The sequence below is a fragment of the Bos mutus genome, chromosome 11 (assembly GCF_027580195.1).
Source record: "Bos mutus isolate GX-2022 chromosome 11, NWIPB_WYAK_1.1, whole genome shotgun sequence".
NCBI classification, from domain to species: Eukaryota; Metazoa; Chordata; class Mammalia; order Artiodactyla; family Bovidae; genus Bos; species Bos mutus.
Window position 1 is genome coordinate 9131482 of NC_091627.1, and position 16535 is coordinate 9148016.

Sequence of the window (16535 nt, forward strand, 5' to 3'; positions counted from 1 at the left end):
CCACTTGAAATGATTCTTCCTATTTCATAAATGAGGAAGGTCAGAGGCTGAAACACATGTCAAGATCATACACGTAACAGGTCATACAGCTAAGATGCACACTCCAGTCTGTTGGATTCCACACAACCACAGCTTCTCAGCCTGCTGTCCTCTAAGGTATTCATGCAAAAACTCGGGGGCTGTGGGGGGCCAGCAGAAAATCCAGTCACTTAACTTAAATGCACTCACTTAAATGCAAATGTATACATGTGCCTATTTATCTAAGGGCAGGTTCATTGGTGATACATCAGATTCTCAACAAAAAACAAAAACCCATGATTCAAAAAGGGTTGAGAACTTCTGGCTTTATGATAAACTCCCTGGGGCCAAGACACAGGCCTGGCCCATAACAGACCCCTAGGGAACTCAGCCCAGCTCTTCCGTCCCAGCCATTCCATAAACAAATGCTAAGGGATGCAGGCCCCATGGAGGAGCAGCCACGTCCTCCGGGGCTGACCAGAGCACTGGCTCTGATTTGGCCACAGGGAGCCTCAGATTCCCCAGCAACCTCCTTCCAATCAGCTAATCTTTCTTTTTCCCCGCCCTGGCCAAAAAATGCTTGAATGCCTACTAGACACAGACACTGTGCTAAGAGCTCTACCTAGATCATCTCATTTAATGTTTGAAACAACTGTGCAAAGTGAGTACTACTATGATTTTCATTTGCAGATAAGCAAACAGGCTCAGAGAGGTAAGTGACCTGCTTGCCTTTAGCTGGAGTCTGATGAGCAGCCTGGTTGACACATATGAAAGTTGGCCAGGAGGGGATGGATACCAATCAGTTCATCTCAGGGAAAGCAGCTCTGGTGGCTGACAGCCTGGCCATGGGCCAGTTTTCAAGCCAGAGCTGGTACCAGGGCTACGTCTAGGAACTGCTCTCTAAGCGGCTCACAGGCCGGCAGTAAGACCATCTCTCAGAGCATCCTGTTTGGGAAAAGGCAGCTTTACTTCTGGCTTGCTTCACCCGCTTGGTCCGAGCTGGACACGAAACAACTGTTTGCAGAACAAGCCGCACTGCCCTTTGCCAAGCTGACCTGGCCTCCGCGTGCAAAGCAGATTACATCAGAGCCCCCAGTGGCCCTCCTCCGGGACCACTGTGGCTGATCAGAGGTGGGACTCGGCTGGCTTCCAAATAGTTTTGCTAAGGAAACTATGAATCCCCTGATAGTGTGTACACATCTGGTTGTTTTTAAAAGACTAAGCTCAGTTGAAAAGGAAAAGATTTTGAAAATAAAGAGTAAAAAAAAAAAACACACACAAAAACACAAAAGGCTTCAGAATTTCTCTTTTCAAAACAAACGATGTACAGTCCCTACCACAGATGCAGCTAGGCCTTCTGTAGTTCCTACTGTATCTCATAAAACAACGGTAACGTGAACTCCAGCCCTGATCAGCTGACTACAAGCTGGTGCCTCTCTGAGGGCTCCCGCTGTGCTCGGGGTGGTAGCCAGCTGAGGCTGGAGAGGCTGAATAATGGTGATGCATAGCACCCGGCATTTCCGAGAGGGGTGGCCCAGCTGGAGGGAAGGCCCAAAGGGATCCCAGGCCCAACACTCCAGGCTCCAGTCACGTAGGCTGTGCAACCTCTAGGCCACTGTCCTCATTTGAAACCAGAAAAACAGAACAAAGAGGAAAGGCTGTCAACAGTCCCATTTGGAGGTTTGGTCTATTCAAGGGGGTCTTGCAGGGTACTTTCTACCGAAGATCATGTTCTGGCAGGTCTGTCTGAGCAATCAGAAGCCCGCGCCCCCAACCCCCTGGCTCGACTGGTCCAAGTCTCTGATAACATTCCTTTAGGTGGGGATGCAGCTTCATACCTGGAGCAAAGCTTCTGAGTGAGCCTCGCCGGTCTGTAGTAGTAGCATGGGTGGGGCCAGTGACCAGGTCATCAGGAACTCAGAGAAATTCAATTCGAGGAGCATTTATTGAGCACCTCATTCTTACACGCTACACATACTTACTGAATACAGCTGACACTGGGTAAGGTGGTAGGGGAAGCAGAGATGAACAAGACACAGTTCCTGCCCTCAGGGAGCCCACAGACTGGCAAGGAAGATGGAGACTGAAGAGCTACACAAAGTTCGGCCAGACGGGGAAAGGGCCACACGGAGACCCAGAGGAGCAATGAGGGCACATGTGACGGGGAGCCCTTACACCGGCTGGGATTCATGGAAGACTCCTGGAGAGGGTGACATTCTGGCTGAGATCAAGTTAGGAGCTGAACAGGGAGAAGAGCACAAATGGGGGCCTCATGGGACTGAGACGTGATGCAGCAGGAAAGAGGGGGGAGGCCAGGAAGGCCAAAGCCCACAAAGTAGAGGGGAGGGATGAGATGAGGTCGGAGGAGGGGACAGAAGCCAGACCCCCGTGCAGGACCTTGCAGAGCACATTAAGGTACTCAGAGAACCTCAGCTTCAGTGGAACTGGAAGCCACTGAAATGATTTAGATACAGACAAGATGTGTTCAATTCCATCTGTTGTGTGAAAAAGGACTGTGATAGCACAAGCACGGATAAAGGTAGGGGGTTCAGGAAGAGGGGTCTGGACTCGGGCCAGCGCCTGGGAGTGAAGCCTGGAGGGGCTCCCAGCCTACGGGGGACAACAGATTACTATCTGCACGCGCATGTGCATGGGATGTTCTTACCTGGTTAAACCTCCGGGTAAAGGCCACGACGTTGGGGGCGAGACTATGTTTCTCCTTCTTACTCCATCCACAGCTGGCTAGTTCCTAGGAAGCACAGAGTCAATTTCAAACAGTGATTCCAATGAGGATGCAAATACAGACGGGCATCTACCTGGAAGGTGGGCCCAGAGGTGGGGAAGGGCTGAAACCTTGGCCATCTGTGCCCTCCCAGGGTGCGGGAGAGTCTCCTCCTCCTCTGGAGAAAGGGGCTGGGTCCACAGGCAGAGGGCCATCCTGGGACCCCCAGAGGCGAGGGTGAGAAGCAGGTTACTTATCTCCACAACCCCAGCCACATCTCTCGGGACTTCTGTGCCCAAATTATTCTCAACCCGACAAGGCCACTCTGCCAGCTCCCTGGGACTAGAAGTCCCTTCTTACTGAAGACTGTCTGATAGAGGGTATAATGTTATAATAAGCAGGATTCACCACCCCCTCCCAGGGCTAACTTAAAATTTGGCTGAAGATTCTCATTGGCCCAGGGACATCCTCCATTCCTGGAATCAGAGAACATCCCATGCCAAGCCCATTGCTATCAGAGAATATTTTGGATGACCTTGGATTCTTTCCTGAAGCTGGCCTCTCCTATCTCTCACACAAGCAAAGAGGGGCAGGAGGAGAGGTGCCCTTAATATCTCTTTCAGGAGCCTTGTCTCTTTTTTCCTAGCAAGTTTAGCATTATAATTTGAAGAATCAAATGACCTAAATATTACCTATCAGTGAGGCTGGTACCAAGAACCCCCGCTATGTGTGGGCAGAGAACAGGAAGCCTCACTTTTTATCTCACAGAATTCTCACCATATCAGTTTTAATAAAGAAGAAGAGGGCTCAGTACTACTCATCCTCCTGAATGAATGCTCTGAAAATCACTCAGTCGTGTCCGACTCTTTGCAACCCCATGGACTATACAGTCTATGGAATTCTCCAGGCCAGAATACTGGAGTGGGTAGCCATTCACCATTCTCTTCTGCAGGGGATTTTTCCAACCCAGGAATCTAATCGGAGTCTCTTGCATTGCAGGCGGATTCTTTGTCAGCTGAGCCACCAGGGAAGCCTAAGAATACTGGAGTGGGAAACCTATCCCTTCTCCAACAGCTCTTCCCAACCCAGAGATCAAACCCAGGTCTCCTGCATTACAGGAGGATTCTTTACCAGCTGAGCTACCAGGGAAGTCCATTAATTTGGTAGCTGTTCCCTTCTCCAGGGAATCTTCCCAACCCAGGGATCAAACCCAGGTCTCCCGCATTGCGGGCAGATTCTTTACCAGTTGAGCCACCAGGGAAACCCAAAAAAACTGGAGTGAGTAGCCTATCCCTTCTCCAGAGGATCTTCCCGACCCAGGAATCTAACTGAGTCTCCTGCATTGCAGGTGGATTCTTTGCCAGCTGAGCTACTAGGGAAGCCTTGGCCCCCATTCTGTTCCCTTTCTTTTCACAAGTAGACATGAGTCTGAGCCGCAGAGTTTACCTCTGTTTACCATGATTCTCCTTGCTCTGAAATGTATATCTGGGTTTCTTTCCAAATGTATACTTGACCCACCTCTGCGCCACTGAGCCCTCCCACCACCCACTTTAGAACACATGCTTCCATCAGTCTGCAGATGTGCATCACTGCCCTTTTGAAGTATAGTTGTGAAGGCAAGAGCTTCTCTTCCTTCTCTCCTAAAGCCATCTCTGAAATGTATGGACTATAATCTGATAGAAAAGAGAATTTGTAAAACTGATGTTCAAGGACTGATTGTTGCCCAATTGCTGGTGACTGTTCCCCTCTTTGTTTTTTCCTGAACTCTTTAATAAACAGAAGTTATATACATATCCATGGGGGCGGTGCACATCGCATGTTTGTAAGTGCTCGTTTAATTCAGTGCTTGGGTCTTATTTTCACACCGTGTAGGAAGGCATTCTCAAAGGGAGCAGTGTGGACCTGACAGACAGACCGAGGTCAGAGTCTGCCCTCCACATATCAGCTGCATTCTGAGAAGAACCTCAATTTTCTCATCTTGAAATGGCTATGATGATATATTTACCCATCTTGAGAACAGGTAAGTGAGCTTAAAGCACACACAGGGCACCTGGTATGCAGCAATTACTTGATAAAGGTCGCCCCACTCCTCTTCCCAGCATCGGCCACGTGCTGTCAGACATGACTTTAACTCCAAACACTCCCTTCTTTATTCTACATGTGCTCTCACTGCTGTCTTGAATTACTAACAAAAATCTACCATTATTTCTTTTTCATTTTGCTGATGTCATGCAGGCAGGAACCAAAGCAGGTACTTAACACATCTGCCCCAAATTTGCTTGATTTGAACATTCCTAAGAACTTGATTTAAAAACTGAATGCAGGGACTTCCCTGGTGGTCCCATGGCTAAGACCCTGTGCTCCCAGTGCAGGGGGTCTGAGTTCAATCCCTCCTTGGTCAGGGAACTAGATCCCACATGCCACAACTAAGACCCAGCGTGGCCAAATAAATAAATAATTTTAAAAATAAATAAATAAATAACAACTATGTGCAATTCTTGGACCCTTTCATGCTACAAGACATGTCACATTCAGAATTCAAACCTCAACAGGGTAAAACACTATGTTTGAGCGATCCCTTGATAAAAGAGAGAGAGTCCTTTCTTTGCTGCGAATCCCAAGCCTGTCACTCTTTTCCTTGGGGACCACTTTCCCGGCATCAGTTTCATCGAGACGGAGGAAGAGAAGGATGCTGAGACTAACTCCACAGAACTCTGGTGGAGACCAAGAGAGACAAAGCCCGACAAAGGAGAGGACATGCAGGGCACAGGCCTGGCTCACAGCGGATTCATCTGGGGAATGCACAGGGCATGAGCCTTCCTCACGGCTGAAATCTCCCAAATCTGGTGCAGAGAGATTTATCAAGATGTCAAACGAAATAAGACCATTCTAACTGCACTAAAACAAGTCCTGGGCCCAGCCTCTTTGGCACCATTCCTCTTCTGTGTTTGGCCTTATTGGAATACAAGAGATTCCATCTGTGTGAAGCGGGTTTGGAAAATGTGAAGTAATAGAGCAACACTCTTCCAGTCACTAGTGCCTAAAAAAGGTCTACGCTACGGAACTGATTTGAGCATAATTCAGTTAAAATTGACCAGAGGAGACGGGGCTGGTTCTGGAAGAGAGACGAGGGGCTGGGCTGAGGCTAGTAAGGCCCTTGTAGCCTCCATGCTGGAGAGCCAGGCTGCTGTCCCCGGGCTGCGTGGGGCCCTGGTCTTGCCCAGACTGCCCCTGGTTCTGAGCTGTCTGCCGAGGTCCACTGGACATGAAAGGACAGGAAGAACCCGGTCAGTCCTCCCAGCCTCCTGTAGCAGCTCTCCTCCATCATGCGGCTGTTGCCCTGGGTTTATCCGGGAGAAACTTTCTGCCACTAAATAAGCTGCCTCCTCTCCCTTCCTCGGGCTTCAGTGGAAGGCAGGTCCTGTCTTCATAGGCCCCATCTTCTGGGCTCTGGCTCCCTTGCCCTCCCTGCTCAGAGCTCTTGCTCTGATGCCTTTTCTGGTACCTGTATCTTCAAACCTCTTCTTCTCCAGTTTCTTTCCTGCTAGCATTTTAAGACGCTTAACATAAGCCTCTCCGGCAAATAATAATAATGGTGATGACATATCACTTTGACAGTAATAACCAAGGCCATCTTTTCCAGACCTCCGGCTCCTCCAGCTTTCACTCACTCTTTCTTCCCTTTTCAGGCACATCTATTGAAAGCGTTCCTGGCTGCCTCTTTCTTGATCCCCTGGCAGGGGAACCCCTCTGTTTTCCTCTCTCTGTCCTCGCCCCTCAGCTCTGCATTCTTCTGCTTGTCTTCTCGCCTCTTGAGCCACACCCGCCCCTAATTCTGAGTGGTTTTTCAGTTGCTTTATTCTTTTCTGACCCATGTCCCCCAAGTAATGAAAGTGTTAGTCACTCAGTCATGGGGTTAACTCTCTGCGACCCCATGATCTGTAGCCCAGCAGGCTCCTCTGTCCAAGGAATTCTCCAGACAAAAATACTGGAGTGGGTTGCCATTTCCTTCTCCAGGGGATCTTCCCGACTCAGGGATTGAACCCAGGTTTCCTGAATTGCAGGCAGATTCTTTACCATCTGAGTCACCAGGGAAGCTCCCCATGTTTCCCAAGCCCCACATAAACCTGTCCAAGGTCACCTTCCAGGAAGATGTCTGCATCCCTTCCAGGAAGATCACACTTCCCCATGGCTTCCAGCACATACCCATGTCCAGCCCAAGTTTCTCTTCTGACTCCAGACCAGTAGAGTCAGCCCCCTGCTGGCCACACCTTCCTTGGCCTCCCACAAACACCCTAAAATCAGAAGGCCCAGAACCAAAAGGGTGTCTGATCAGCTGCCTTAAATAAAGAACACCTAAAGACAAGAGAATCACTTAGACGTTCAATCAAACAAAGGACAGTGTTTATAACAAAAATGTCCATGGAAAAAATCCTTGCCAGTGTAAAAACAATTTTGTCTTAATATCCCCATCTGTTAAGCATTCCTGGGTGAGAACAAGAGTCAACACTGGTCTCTGCTCACCCTGGAAGCTTCTCTGGCCACCAGCTTTGTGCTTAGGGTTTTAGGAGTCAGATGCCCTGAGGTGGCCTGAGAAAGGCCTGACCAAACTGTGTCTGGGGTCAGTGAGGTAAGGCCCTGGAAGAGGCGATCTGGGAAAGGGGACAAAATTCTCCCAGAAGACCCCCACAGGATCTAAGCCACTGAGCCACAGGCAGCCACACAAGGCCCTTCCACGCATGAGCTAATTCTATCTACGATCTTCTCCAAATTACATTCCTAAAACATGCCCACATGGAAAATGTACCACTTCAAGGGAAGGTCACTAAATCTGACCTCAGGGACCACCACCAGGCGGCACCAGCCAGTGACATCACATTACCATCTTGCTCAATGGCAATCTTTTCCCCTTCTTCCTCTCTCCATGTTTCTCCCCACTCCTCCCATCCTGCCCTCTGGGACAATCTTCAGAAGAACCGGCGGGACAGTCATGCACTAGTCAAAGGAGTTTTAGAAACACCCTAAGAGTGGGTGACCCACTGAGGTAGTGGGGAGAGACAGCACCAGTTTGTGGGTTGGCAGTGGGGGTCTAAGGAACAAGACATTTCAGAGCTCTCATACCTCACTGCTGGGAATGCAAAATGGTAGAGCCATTTGGGAGGGCAGTTTGGCTAATTTTGTGTGTGTGTGTGTGTGCCAAGTCTTAGTTGGAGCATGCAGGATCTTGAGTTTTGGCATGCAAACTCTTCATTGCAGGATGTGGGATCTAGTTCCCTGACCAGAGATGGAACCCAGGCCCCCTGCATTAGGAGCACAGAGTCTTACTCACTGGTCCATCAGGGAAGTTCCTGGCAGTTTCTTTTTCATTTTAAGCATATATTTAGCAAATGACCCAGCAATCTCACTAAAGCAAACATCTGTCCACACACAAAAGAAACATGTGCACGTTTATCTCAATTTCCTCAAACTGAAAACAACCCAGATTTCTATCAGGTGGTGAAGGGGAAAACAAATTGTGATCCACTGTTATAATCAGCCACTACTCAGCAATAAAATGTATGAACTACTGATACAGACATCAGCACAGAAGAATGTCAAAAACTATGCTAAGTGAAAGGAACCAAACAGAAAAATATTATAGAATTCCTCTTTTACGACATTCTGAGGAAGGTGAGAACTACAGGGACAGAAACTAGATCACCGACTGCCGGTGGCACAGGGAATGGGGCACAGAGAAGTGTTGAGGGGCTAGGTGAGTTCTCACCCTGGGGCCTGGTGGCCCCGTGAGAAAATGGTCGTCCTGCCTACTGCATCCGCAATTTCACTTTCTGCAGTTTCAGTTACCTGCAGATCCGAACATATTAAATGGAAAATTCCAGAGATAAACAATTCACATGTTTTCAACCGTGCACCGTTCTGAAGGGTGATGACATCTCATGCCCTCCAGCTCTGCTCGGCTCAGGACATGAATCATCCTTTGGTCCACCGTGTCCTGCCCGTTCATTAGTCACTGAGTAGCGGGCTCAGTTATTAGACTGATTGTCGTGGTGTTGCAGGGTTTGTGTTCAAGTAACCCTTATACTTAATAATGGCCCAGGGATCTTCCTGTTGGTCCAGTGGTTAAGACTCTGAGCTTGCACATCGATCCCTGGCCAGGGAACTTAGATTTCACATGCCACGTGGTGCAACCAAAAAGGGAAAAAAAAAAAAAAAATAATAATGGCCCCAGAGCACAGGAGGAGTGATGTTGGCAATTGGGATACACCAAAAAGAAGCTGTAAAGTGCTTCTTATTTAAATGAAAAAGTGAAAGTTCTTGACTTAATAAAGATAGAAAAAAAATGCACTGAGGTTGCTAAGACCTACAGTAAGAACAAATCTAGCTGTGGAATTGTGAAGGAGAAAGAAGAAATTCAGGTTAGTTTTGCTGTCGCCTTCAAACTACAAAAGATATAGCCACAGTGCACGGTGAGCGCTTAGCTAAGATGGAAAAGACAGTAAATCTATACAAGATTTTGAAATACACCACATTCACCTCACTTTTAGTACAGCATCTTGTTATAATTGTTCTATTTATTACTGGTTATTGCTGTTAATCTCCTACTGTGCCTAATTTATAAATTAACCTTTATCATAGTATGTATGTAGCATAGGGAAAAAACATAGTCCATGTGATCTTTGAACAACACAAGTTTGAACTGCACAGGTCTACTCTGACATAGATTTTTTCAATAAGTAATAGAGTAGTACATGATCTGCAGTTGGTTGAATCTTCAGATTCAGAATCTTGGATATGGAGGAACGAGGTATTAGGTTGCTCAGTTGCTCAGTCGCATTCAACTCTTTGCAACCGAATGGACTGTAATCTGCCAGGCTCCTCGATCCATGGAATTTTCCAGGCAAGAATACTAGAGTGGGTAGCCATTTCCTTCTCCAGGGGATCATCCCGACTCAGGGATCAAACCCAAGTCTCCTGCATTGGCAGGCAGATTCTTTACCACTGAGCCACTTGGGAAGCTCTTAACTAGTATATGTACATTTAAATAGTGTGTATTTAAAATGTTTACATATTATATGTTTTAATAGTTGCACACATTTAAATATTTTATTTTTTCTCCAATATTAGACAATGGATGGATAAAAAGAGAATCTATGGGTCCTTGACGTGAGGCATATTCTCTCCTGAATAGCGCTGGGTCATTAGAAAATTAACGCAACACTGGCACGCCACCTGGCTTGGCCCCAAATGACATCTGCACATTCACATTTACACAGCCATAAAAATGGATGCTGCCTGTTGGTTTGCAACGTTTAAAGTCAACCTAAGGAAGGACGGAAGGACTTGGTGCAGCTGCAAAATGTCAGAATGTTAATTTAATTGACTTGACGATGTAAACATAGCTGACAGAGGTGGTCAGTGGAGACGAAAAGGAGAAGCATAGGAAGTGAGCAGTCAACGGACACTATATAAAGCTGATGAAACAAGAAACAGAGGTTTCAGCGCACCAAATAAAGTTCCAAAAATAACCAGGGGAAGAGAATCCTCTGGGGAGAGGACTGGGGTAAAAGATCAAAGCCTGGCTTTATTAGTTCTTCTCTACTATTAGAATATCAAGAAATGATGACTCTGAAACAAACTTTAATAGGTGACATGTTACAATATTACACACTGTAAACTTTCTAAAATAAAATTTTAACAGTTGAGTAAACACTCAAATTACAAAATTTTTATAAACTCATAACCTGCTGATAACCGGTCAGGGTCAACATCTATGACATAAATGTGTCAACATAAACAACAGATAGTTTTCACATGACCTGTACCTTCTGAAGGAGTGTGCCTATCAAATCACGACCATCTGGACCTTCAGGAAGCATGTCTGTCCTACAGGAAACAGTAGAGCTTTACCCAAATGAAGCCCAGAGGAGAGAGCTGCTAACTGGGGCAGCGGGAAGGTTCCACCAATGGGGCTCCTGCCTTGCTGCCTTAAATCCTCACTGGGACAAAATCAGCTGTGATGAAAAATGGAAGGAAAAGAAAAGGGGACGAGGAAAGGCCAAAGGAGGCAAGGACAGAAGAAAGGAAGGAAAGGAGAAGAGAAAGGGAGGGATGAGGGCAGAGGGGAGGGAAGAAGGGAGGGCAGGGGAGCCAACTGAGCAGCAGGCCCCGTGCTGGAAGCAGCTCTAGGACCAAAGCTGAGGCCTCGAGGAGCTTAGTGAGTGGCCGGTACGGGAGACAAACAGGGACCCAAATCGCCACAACTCAAGACAACAAAGGGCGACGGCACTTTCCTGCTTTGTTTCTGAAGGCTGAAGCCCTAAAAGCCTTTCCTAGAGTGGAGTCTCCTGAGTGACGTCAGCAGAGAGAGAGAGAGGCATCTTTAGCTCTTTCTTGGGAGGAGAGGGAGAAGAGGGAGAAAGAAGGGGAAGGAGGGTGACAAGAAAGGATGAAGAAGGAAGAGAAAGAGAAGAGGAAGAGACAACAGTAACTGACGGTCTATGAAACGCATCTATACTCATCTGATATCAGAGTTAAAGGACTGGCAATGGACCAAACAAAACAGTAAAGGACGAAACAAACATGCTCTTGCTTTCTATGTTCCACGGGAGGGAAGAGAGATGAGAAATCTGTGGTAAGTCAGATGATGATAAATCCTTTGAAAAAATTGTTAACCAGGATGCAGGAATGGAATACTGGAGCAGATGCCTCGGGACGCCTGGCCGGTAAACCAGCTGGAGCGGAGACCGTGAACGAGGTCGGCAGCAAGCTCCGGAGGATCCGGGAGAGGGTTCCAGGCTGAGAGTTCCAGGAAGGAAGCATGTGTGTAAAGACCCTGGAAGTTCTGACAGCGCAAGGTGGGCATTGAGGCTGGAGCTGCTGGAGCCTGGGGAGATGGGAGGAGACGGGGTGCGAAGGAAGGGGGTAGAGGCCTGGAGGGCAGGTAGAGACTGGCATTGACTCTGAGTGGGACGGAAGGACGGCGGAGGGCCTGAGCAGAGCAGCCCCAAGCCTCACGTGGCACGCGGGGTGGGTTCTACCCACGAGGTGGTGGCGCAGTGGACCCAACCTCCCCGTCAGGGGCTCCTGTGCTGTGCTACAGTCTAGCCTCATACACAGGCAACATCCTTTTCTCGTGTGAGAGCAAGTCACTTTAGCAATATGAATCAAGCACCTGCTGGGGCTGTGTGCGGAGAAAAGGAGGAGGCTGGCCGGGGAGGAAGGCACACGAGGGCCTCTGCAGGGCTCAGAAGCCCTGGCCAGACAGACCACAGAGTGGGGAAGAGTCGCCAGTGCCTTCTGCGGAACCGGGGTGCATGTGTAGGGCAGGGGTCACTGACTGAATAGAAGGAATCCGCTTTTTCAGCTTCTATGCATTTCGATAGAGCCACACGTTCACAGTCGCTACTGTTTCGTCAAGTCCTCAGACTACCATCTGCTGAGCAAACATGTAGACTGAGGGTCGTGAAGATGATGCAAACCTTTCCAGCCCCAGGGCTGTGCAGCTCGGCACAATTGGAACCAGCTGTCCAGTCAGGGCAGCGGCCAAGTGCAGCCCCGTGGACCGCCTCCAGTCCATGTGACGGGGAAAGGGCCCCGTGAGCAGAGCGCGGAGAGCCGCCCGCAGCACAGCCGCCCGGATTCCAGGTTGGTCACGAGGCCCACGGGGCCACACGTTCACTTCCCACTCTCACCCTGGGGACTGTGCTCAACCCCCTTTCTCCATAGTCTTGGGAAATATTTTTCCAAATAACATCATTCAGATGTTCTCTTTTTAAAAAGAGTACACTTTGGCTTTTTTTGATCAGGGACCTAGCACGTGTTCACTACAGAAAACTTAAACAACACAGAAAGCCCAGAGAAGAGACCTGAAGTCACCCATCAGCCTAACACCCAGAGAAACCAGAATTCACATTCGATTAATAATAATGGCAGAAACAACAACAGCTAACTTCACTGAACGCTTACTAAGGGTCAGGCACCATGTCCAGTGTTTTACACACACGTATCCATTGCTCACTGAATTCTCACAACAACCCTGCAGATGGGTACTATGACTGCCCCATTTTGCAGATGGAAGAAATGAAAGTTTAGTTAGAGGAGTTAAGCAGTTTGCTGAGATCCACTTATGTGGTCGATATGAGCGCCAAGATTCAAACCTGAGTCTGCAGGTCTCAGGAGCCTGACCTCCTTGGCATCAGAGGGTGTCTGTGTCCAGAACAGGGACCCCTGCCCAATCCCAGGGCAGGAGGAGGAGGAGGGCTGCACGCAGGCACACACTCACCCTCCCGATGAAACTCACACTGTAGGTGCGGTTCCGTCCTTCCCACATGTTCTCACGTCTGCCCCACTCTCCGTTCATAGGATTCCTCAGACACACAGGACATCTCCTAAAAACAATTCATCGTATTTGTGTCCTTTTGTTTTTCCTAGCTCTAGGAGGAAATTTCAGTCTGTCATTTAATTCTCCTTCGGTTTTCTGCAATAGTTGGTTCGCTGCTCACTGTTGCCACTGCAATTTAAATCTGGTAATCACGTTCCCCGCTACCACCGCCCACCACCCCCGGCCCCCCACACAATTCAACCCTTCTCCATCTGGATCTCTGCAAACTGCACTTGTCCACGACACTACCAAGATGAAATTTCTGGGAGTACCTGCTTCATGGGGCGGGCAGGCTCTGACCTAGCCCTTGCACTGCCTTCTATTTTTTGGCCAACTCAAACTTTTCTATGTCTGGTGAGTATGCTAAACACCATGTCGGAAACTGGAAAAGTGAACTCAGAAGTTCCAGGGCCATGTGATTTTACCAGTGGGTCTGATCAGACTTCATCATTAGATGTTTAAGTAATACCGAATTCTTACGCTAAATAATTTATTCCAGGCACAAAAGGTGATGGAAATAAGCCCCAAACCTGAACACCTAAGGAATCAGAACAAATGGGGGAAAAAAAATCATGCTACATGGCCTGGTGGGTTTGTCTGAAAAAATGTAAGGCACTTGCCTGGTGGTAGAGTGAATAGGAATCCGCCTGCCAAAGCAGGGGACACAGGTTCCAACTCTGGTCGGGGAAGATTCCACTTGCCTCGGAACAGCTAACCATGAGCCAGCCACAACTCCTGAAGCCCGCGCCCTAGAGCCTGTGCCCCACAACGAGAGAAGCCCCCACTCGCCACAACTAGAGAAAGCCCGTGTGCAGCAACGAAGACCCAGCGCAGCCAAATAAATAAATAAATAATTTTAAATGTAAGGATAAGCTATATATTATGAAAACTATTAACATTATAATAGCATGCTGCTAAGTCGCTTCAGTCGTGTCCGACCCCGTGCGACCCCATAGACGGCAGCCCACCAGGCTCCCCCGTCCCTGGGATCCTCCAGGCAAGAACACTGGAGTGGGTTGCCATTTCCTTCTCCAATGCATGAAAGTGAAAAGTGAAAGTGAAGTCGCTCAGTTGTGTCCAACTCCTATCGACCCCATGGACTGCAGCCCACCAGGCCCCTCCGTCCATGGGATTTTCCAGGCAAGAGTACTGGAGTGGGTAAATCAAAGAAGGAAAAGGGTCACTTTCCTCTCAGATACTGAAAAGTAACTAGCAACGTTTGATGGGATTTCTAAAAAGAAAAAAAGAACTTAGAAGCTTAGTAATATCTATCTCAAACCAACAGCCATCAATATGTAATGTAACAAGAGGAGAACTACAGCAGTGGTCCCCAGCGTCTTTGGAACTGGGGACCAGCTTCGCGGAAGATGGTTTTTCCACAGCCTCAGTGGAGAGATGATCTGGGGACAATTCAAGCACATGACATCTATTGTGCGGTTTATTTCTACTATTATTACATCAGCTCCACCTCGGATCAACAGGCATGAGATCCCGGAGGCTGGGGACCCCTACACACAGGAATCTGAATTACAAACAACAGGTGTGCGACCTTTCTCAACAAGGTTCCTTATCTGAACTGCACAACACAGAAAATGATGTGACTTTCTTAACCCTCCTGAGGCTAGGACACTTGTAAACACAGTGGACCTTCAGGCACCAGGCTTAACTCTCTCATGGACCCCTGGTTGAAAAAGGCCTATACCCCAGTGCTGGCCAATAGCAATACAGTGCAAGCCATGTGTTCTAAATTTTTTAATAGCCATGTTTAAAAAAAGAAGAAAAAAGGTGAAATTACTTTCAACTGTTTTATTTAACTCAACATATCAAAATATTATCTTTTCAACCTGTAATCAATATAAAATATACAAAATTGTTCATGAGATAGGTTACATTCTTTTGTACTAAGTCTCTGAAATCACAGAACACCTCAGTTTGGACCAGCCACATGTCAAGGGTCCAATAGCCACATGTGGCCACCGTCTTGGACAACAGAGCTCTAACCAAGGTACAAAGGCAAGACCCTGAAGTATGAGAAAGAATTACCGAACTGGAGAGGTCAGGCAGGACAACCAAAGATAAGCCCAGAAGCCCCATCAGCAGGGCTGGGGCCGGCGGGGAGCCAAGGCAGTCAGTCGAGGACCAGGGAGGAAAGTTAGCTTGGGGAAAGCAGGAAGACAGACCAGGCGAGGTACCCACTCATGACTGATCTCAAGTAATGGGTTCTTCGTGACCCTGCTGCTGAAGGTCTGTCCCTACCTCCACTCCCCTGCCCCCTGAAAAGGGAGGTGAGCTTGTCACTGCACTAATAGAGGAGGGCAATCAAGCAGATGGAAAGAAATACATTCAAAAAAGATGGAGAAAGACATGTGCCATTCACATTGTGATTTCACGTTTTCATGGGGACTTCCTAACCCAGGAATCCTGGGTTCTGATCTTAGCTGTGCCCTGAGCGCCCTCTGAGACTTTGGGCCAGTCCTTCCCAGTTAAGGGGGCCCAGCGTCCTGTCTATAAAATACAGTGGGCCCTCCACGGTCCTTAAGGTCCTCCCAGCTCTCCCATTCTGTGAGCCTTCGAGGAGCAGAGGTCACACGTGTAGCTTAACACGATTAAGTAATACCTGCCCCCGATTAAGTAATACCTGCCCCCGGAGACTGCGTGATGGCGGCAGTTTTCTTTCCCAGTGTTTTGAGAGGCGCAGAAAGGCTGAGCCTGAGACACAGTCAGGAAGGGGCGGGGGCTTTGGGGCACCGCGCTGCTCCAAGGGACAGCCCGGGGAGGCAGGAGACAGGAACCAGATCAGGGGAGGAAGGTGGGGGCAGACGAACAGAGAAAACACAACTGAGGTTCCTGAAAGAGGGACGGGAAGGGAAAGGAGGGGAGGGGAGAAGGAAGGAGGAGAGGACGGAGGAGAAGGGAGGAAGAAGGAAAGAACAGGGGAGAAAAGAGAGAAGAAAGAAATGCATCCAAAGGTGTTCGAGGTTGAATCCGTGGACTGGGACCAGGGAGGGGAGAGGGTGCCCTGGTGGAGCAGGGCAGGGAGGGAGTGGTGTGGGGAGCCCCGAAGGGGCAGCCTGCTGTCCAGGGCGTGGGAGAGGAGCTTGGAGAGAGAAGCAGTGGCCACTCACGTGGCGCGCCCCACAGGCTGTCTGTGTCCCCAAAAACAGAGGCCTCTGAAGGTCTGCATGTCAGGAGCAGACACGACCTGGTCAGAGGCCAAAGAGACAGCACTGGCCACCCTACACCAGGGGCCCATTCAGGGAGGCTGAGACCCACACCGTGTGCCCCTCAGCACACCAGCCAGGAGGAGAGCACGGCGGGGAGGGCAGGGAGACAACCGACCGCCAGCCCCACGGCTCCTGCTCCTTCTGCGAGGTGAGCAGACAAACCAGTCCTGTCCCCAGGCTGCAAATAACA

General features: G+C 48.8%; 1 protein-coding gene across 9 annotated transcripts in view; it reads right to left on the reverse strand.

Moving 5' to 3' along the window:
* RALGPS1 (Ral GEF with PH domain and SH3 binding motif 1) overlaps positions 1-16535 on the reverse strand; it is a 302552-nt gene that overhangs the window by 196402 nt on the left and 89615 nt on the right. For all 9 annotated transcript variants that reach the window (XM_070378968.1, XM_070378975.1, XM_070378972.1 and 6 more), the window contains exon 6: positions 2684-2767. In XM_070378968.1, coding sequence (XP_070235069.1) covers positions 2684-2767 — 84 coding nt within the window. The remainder of the gene's footprint in view (positions 1-2683; positions 2768-16535) is intronic.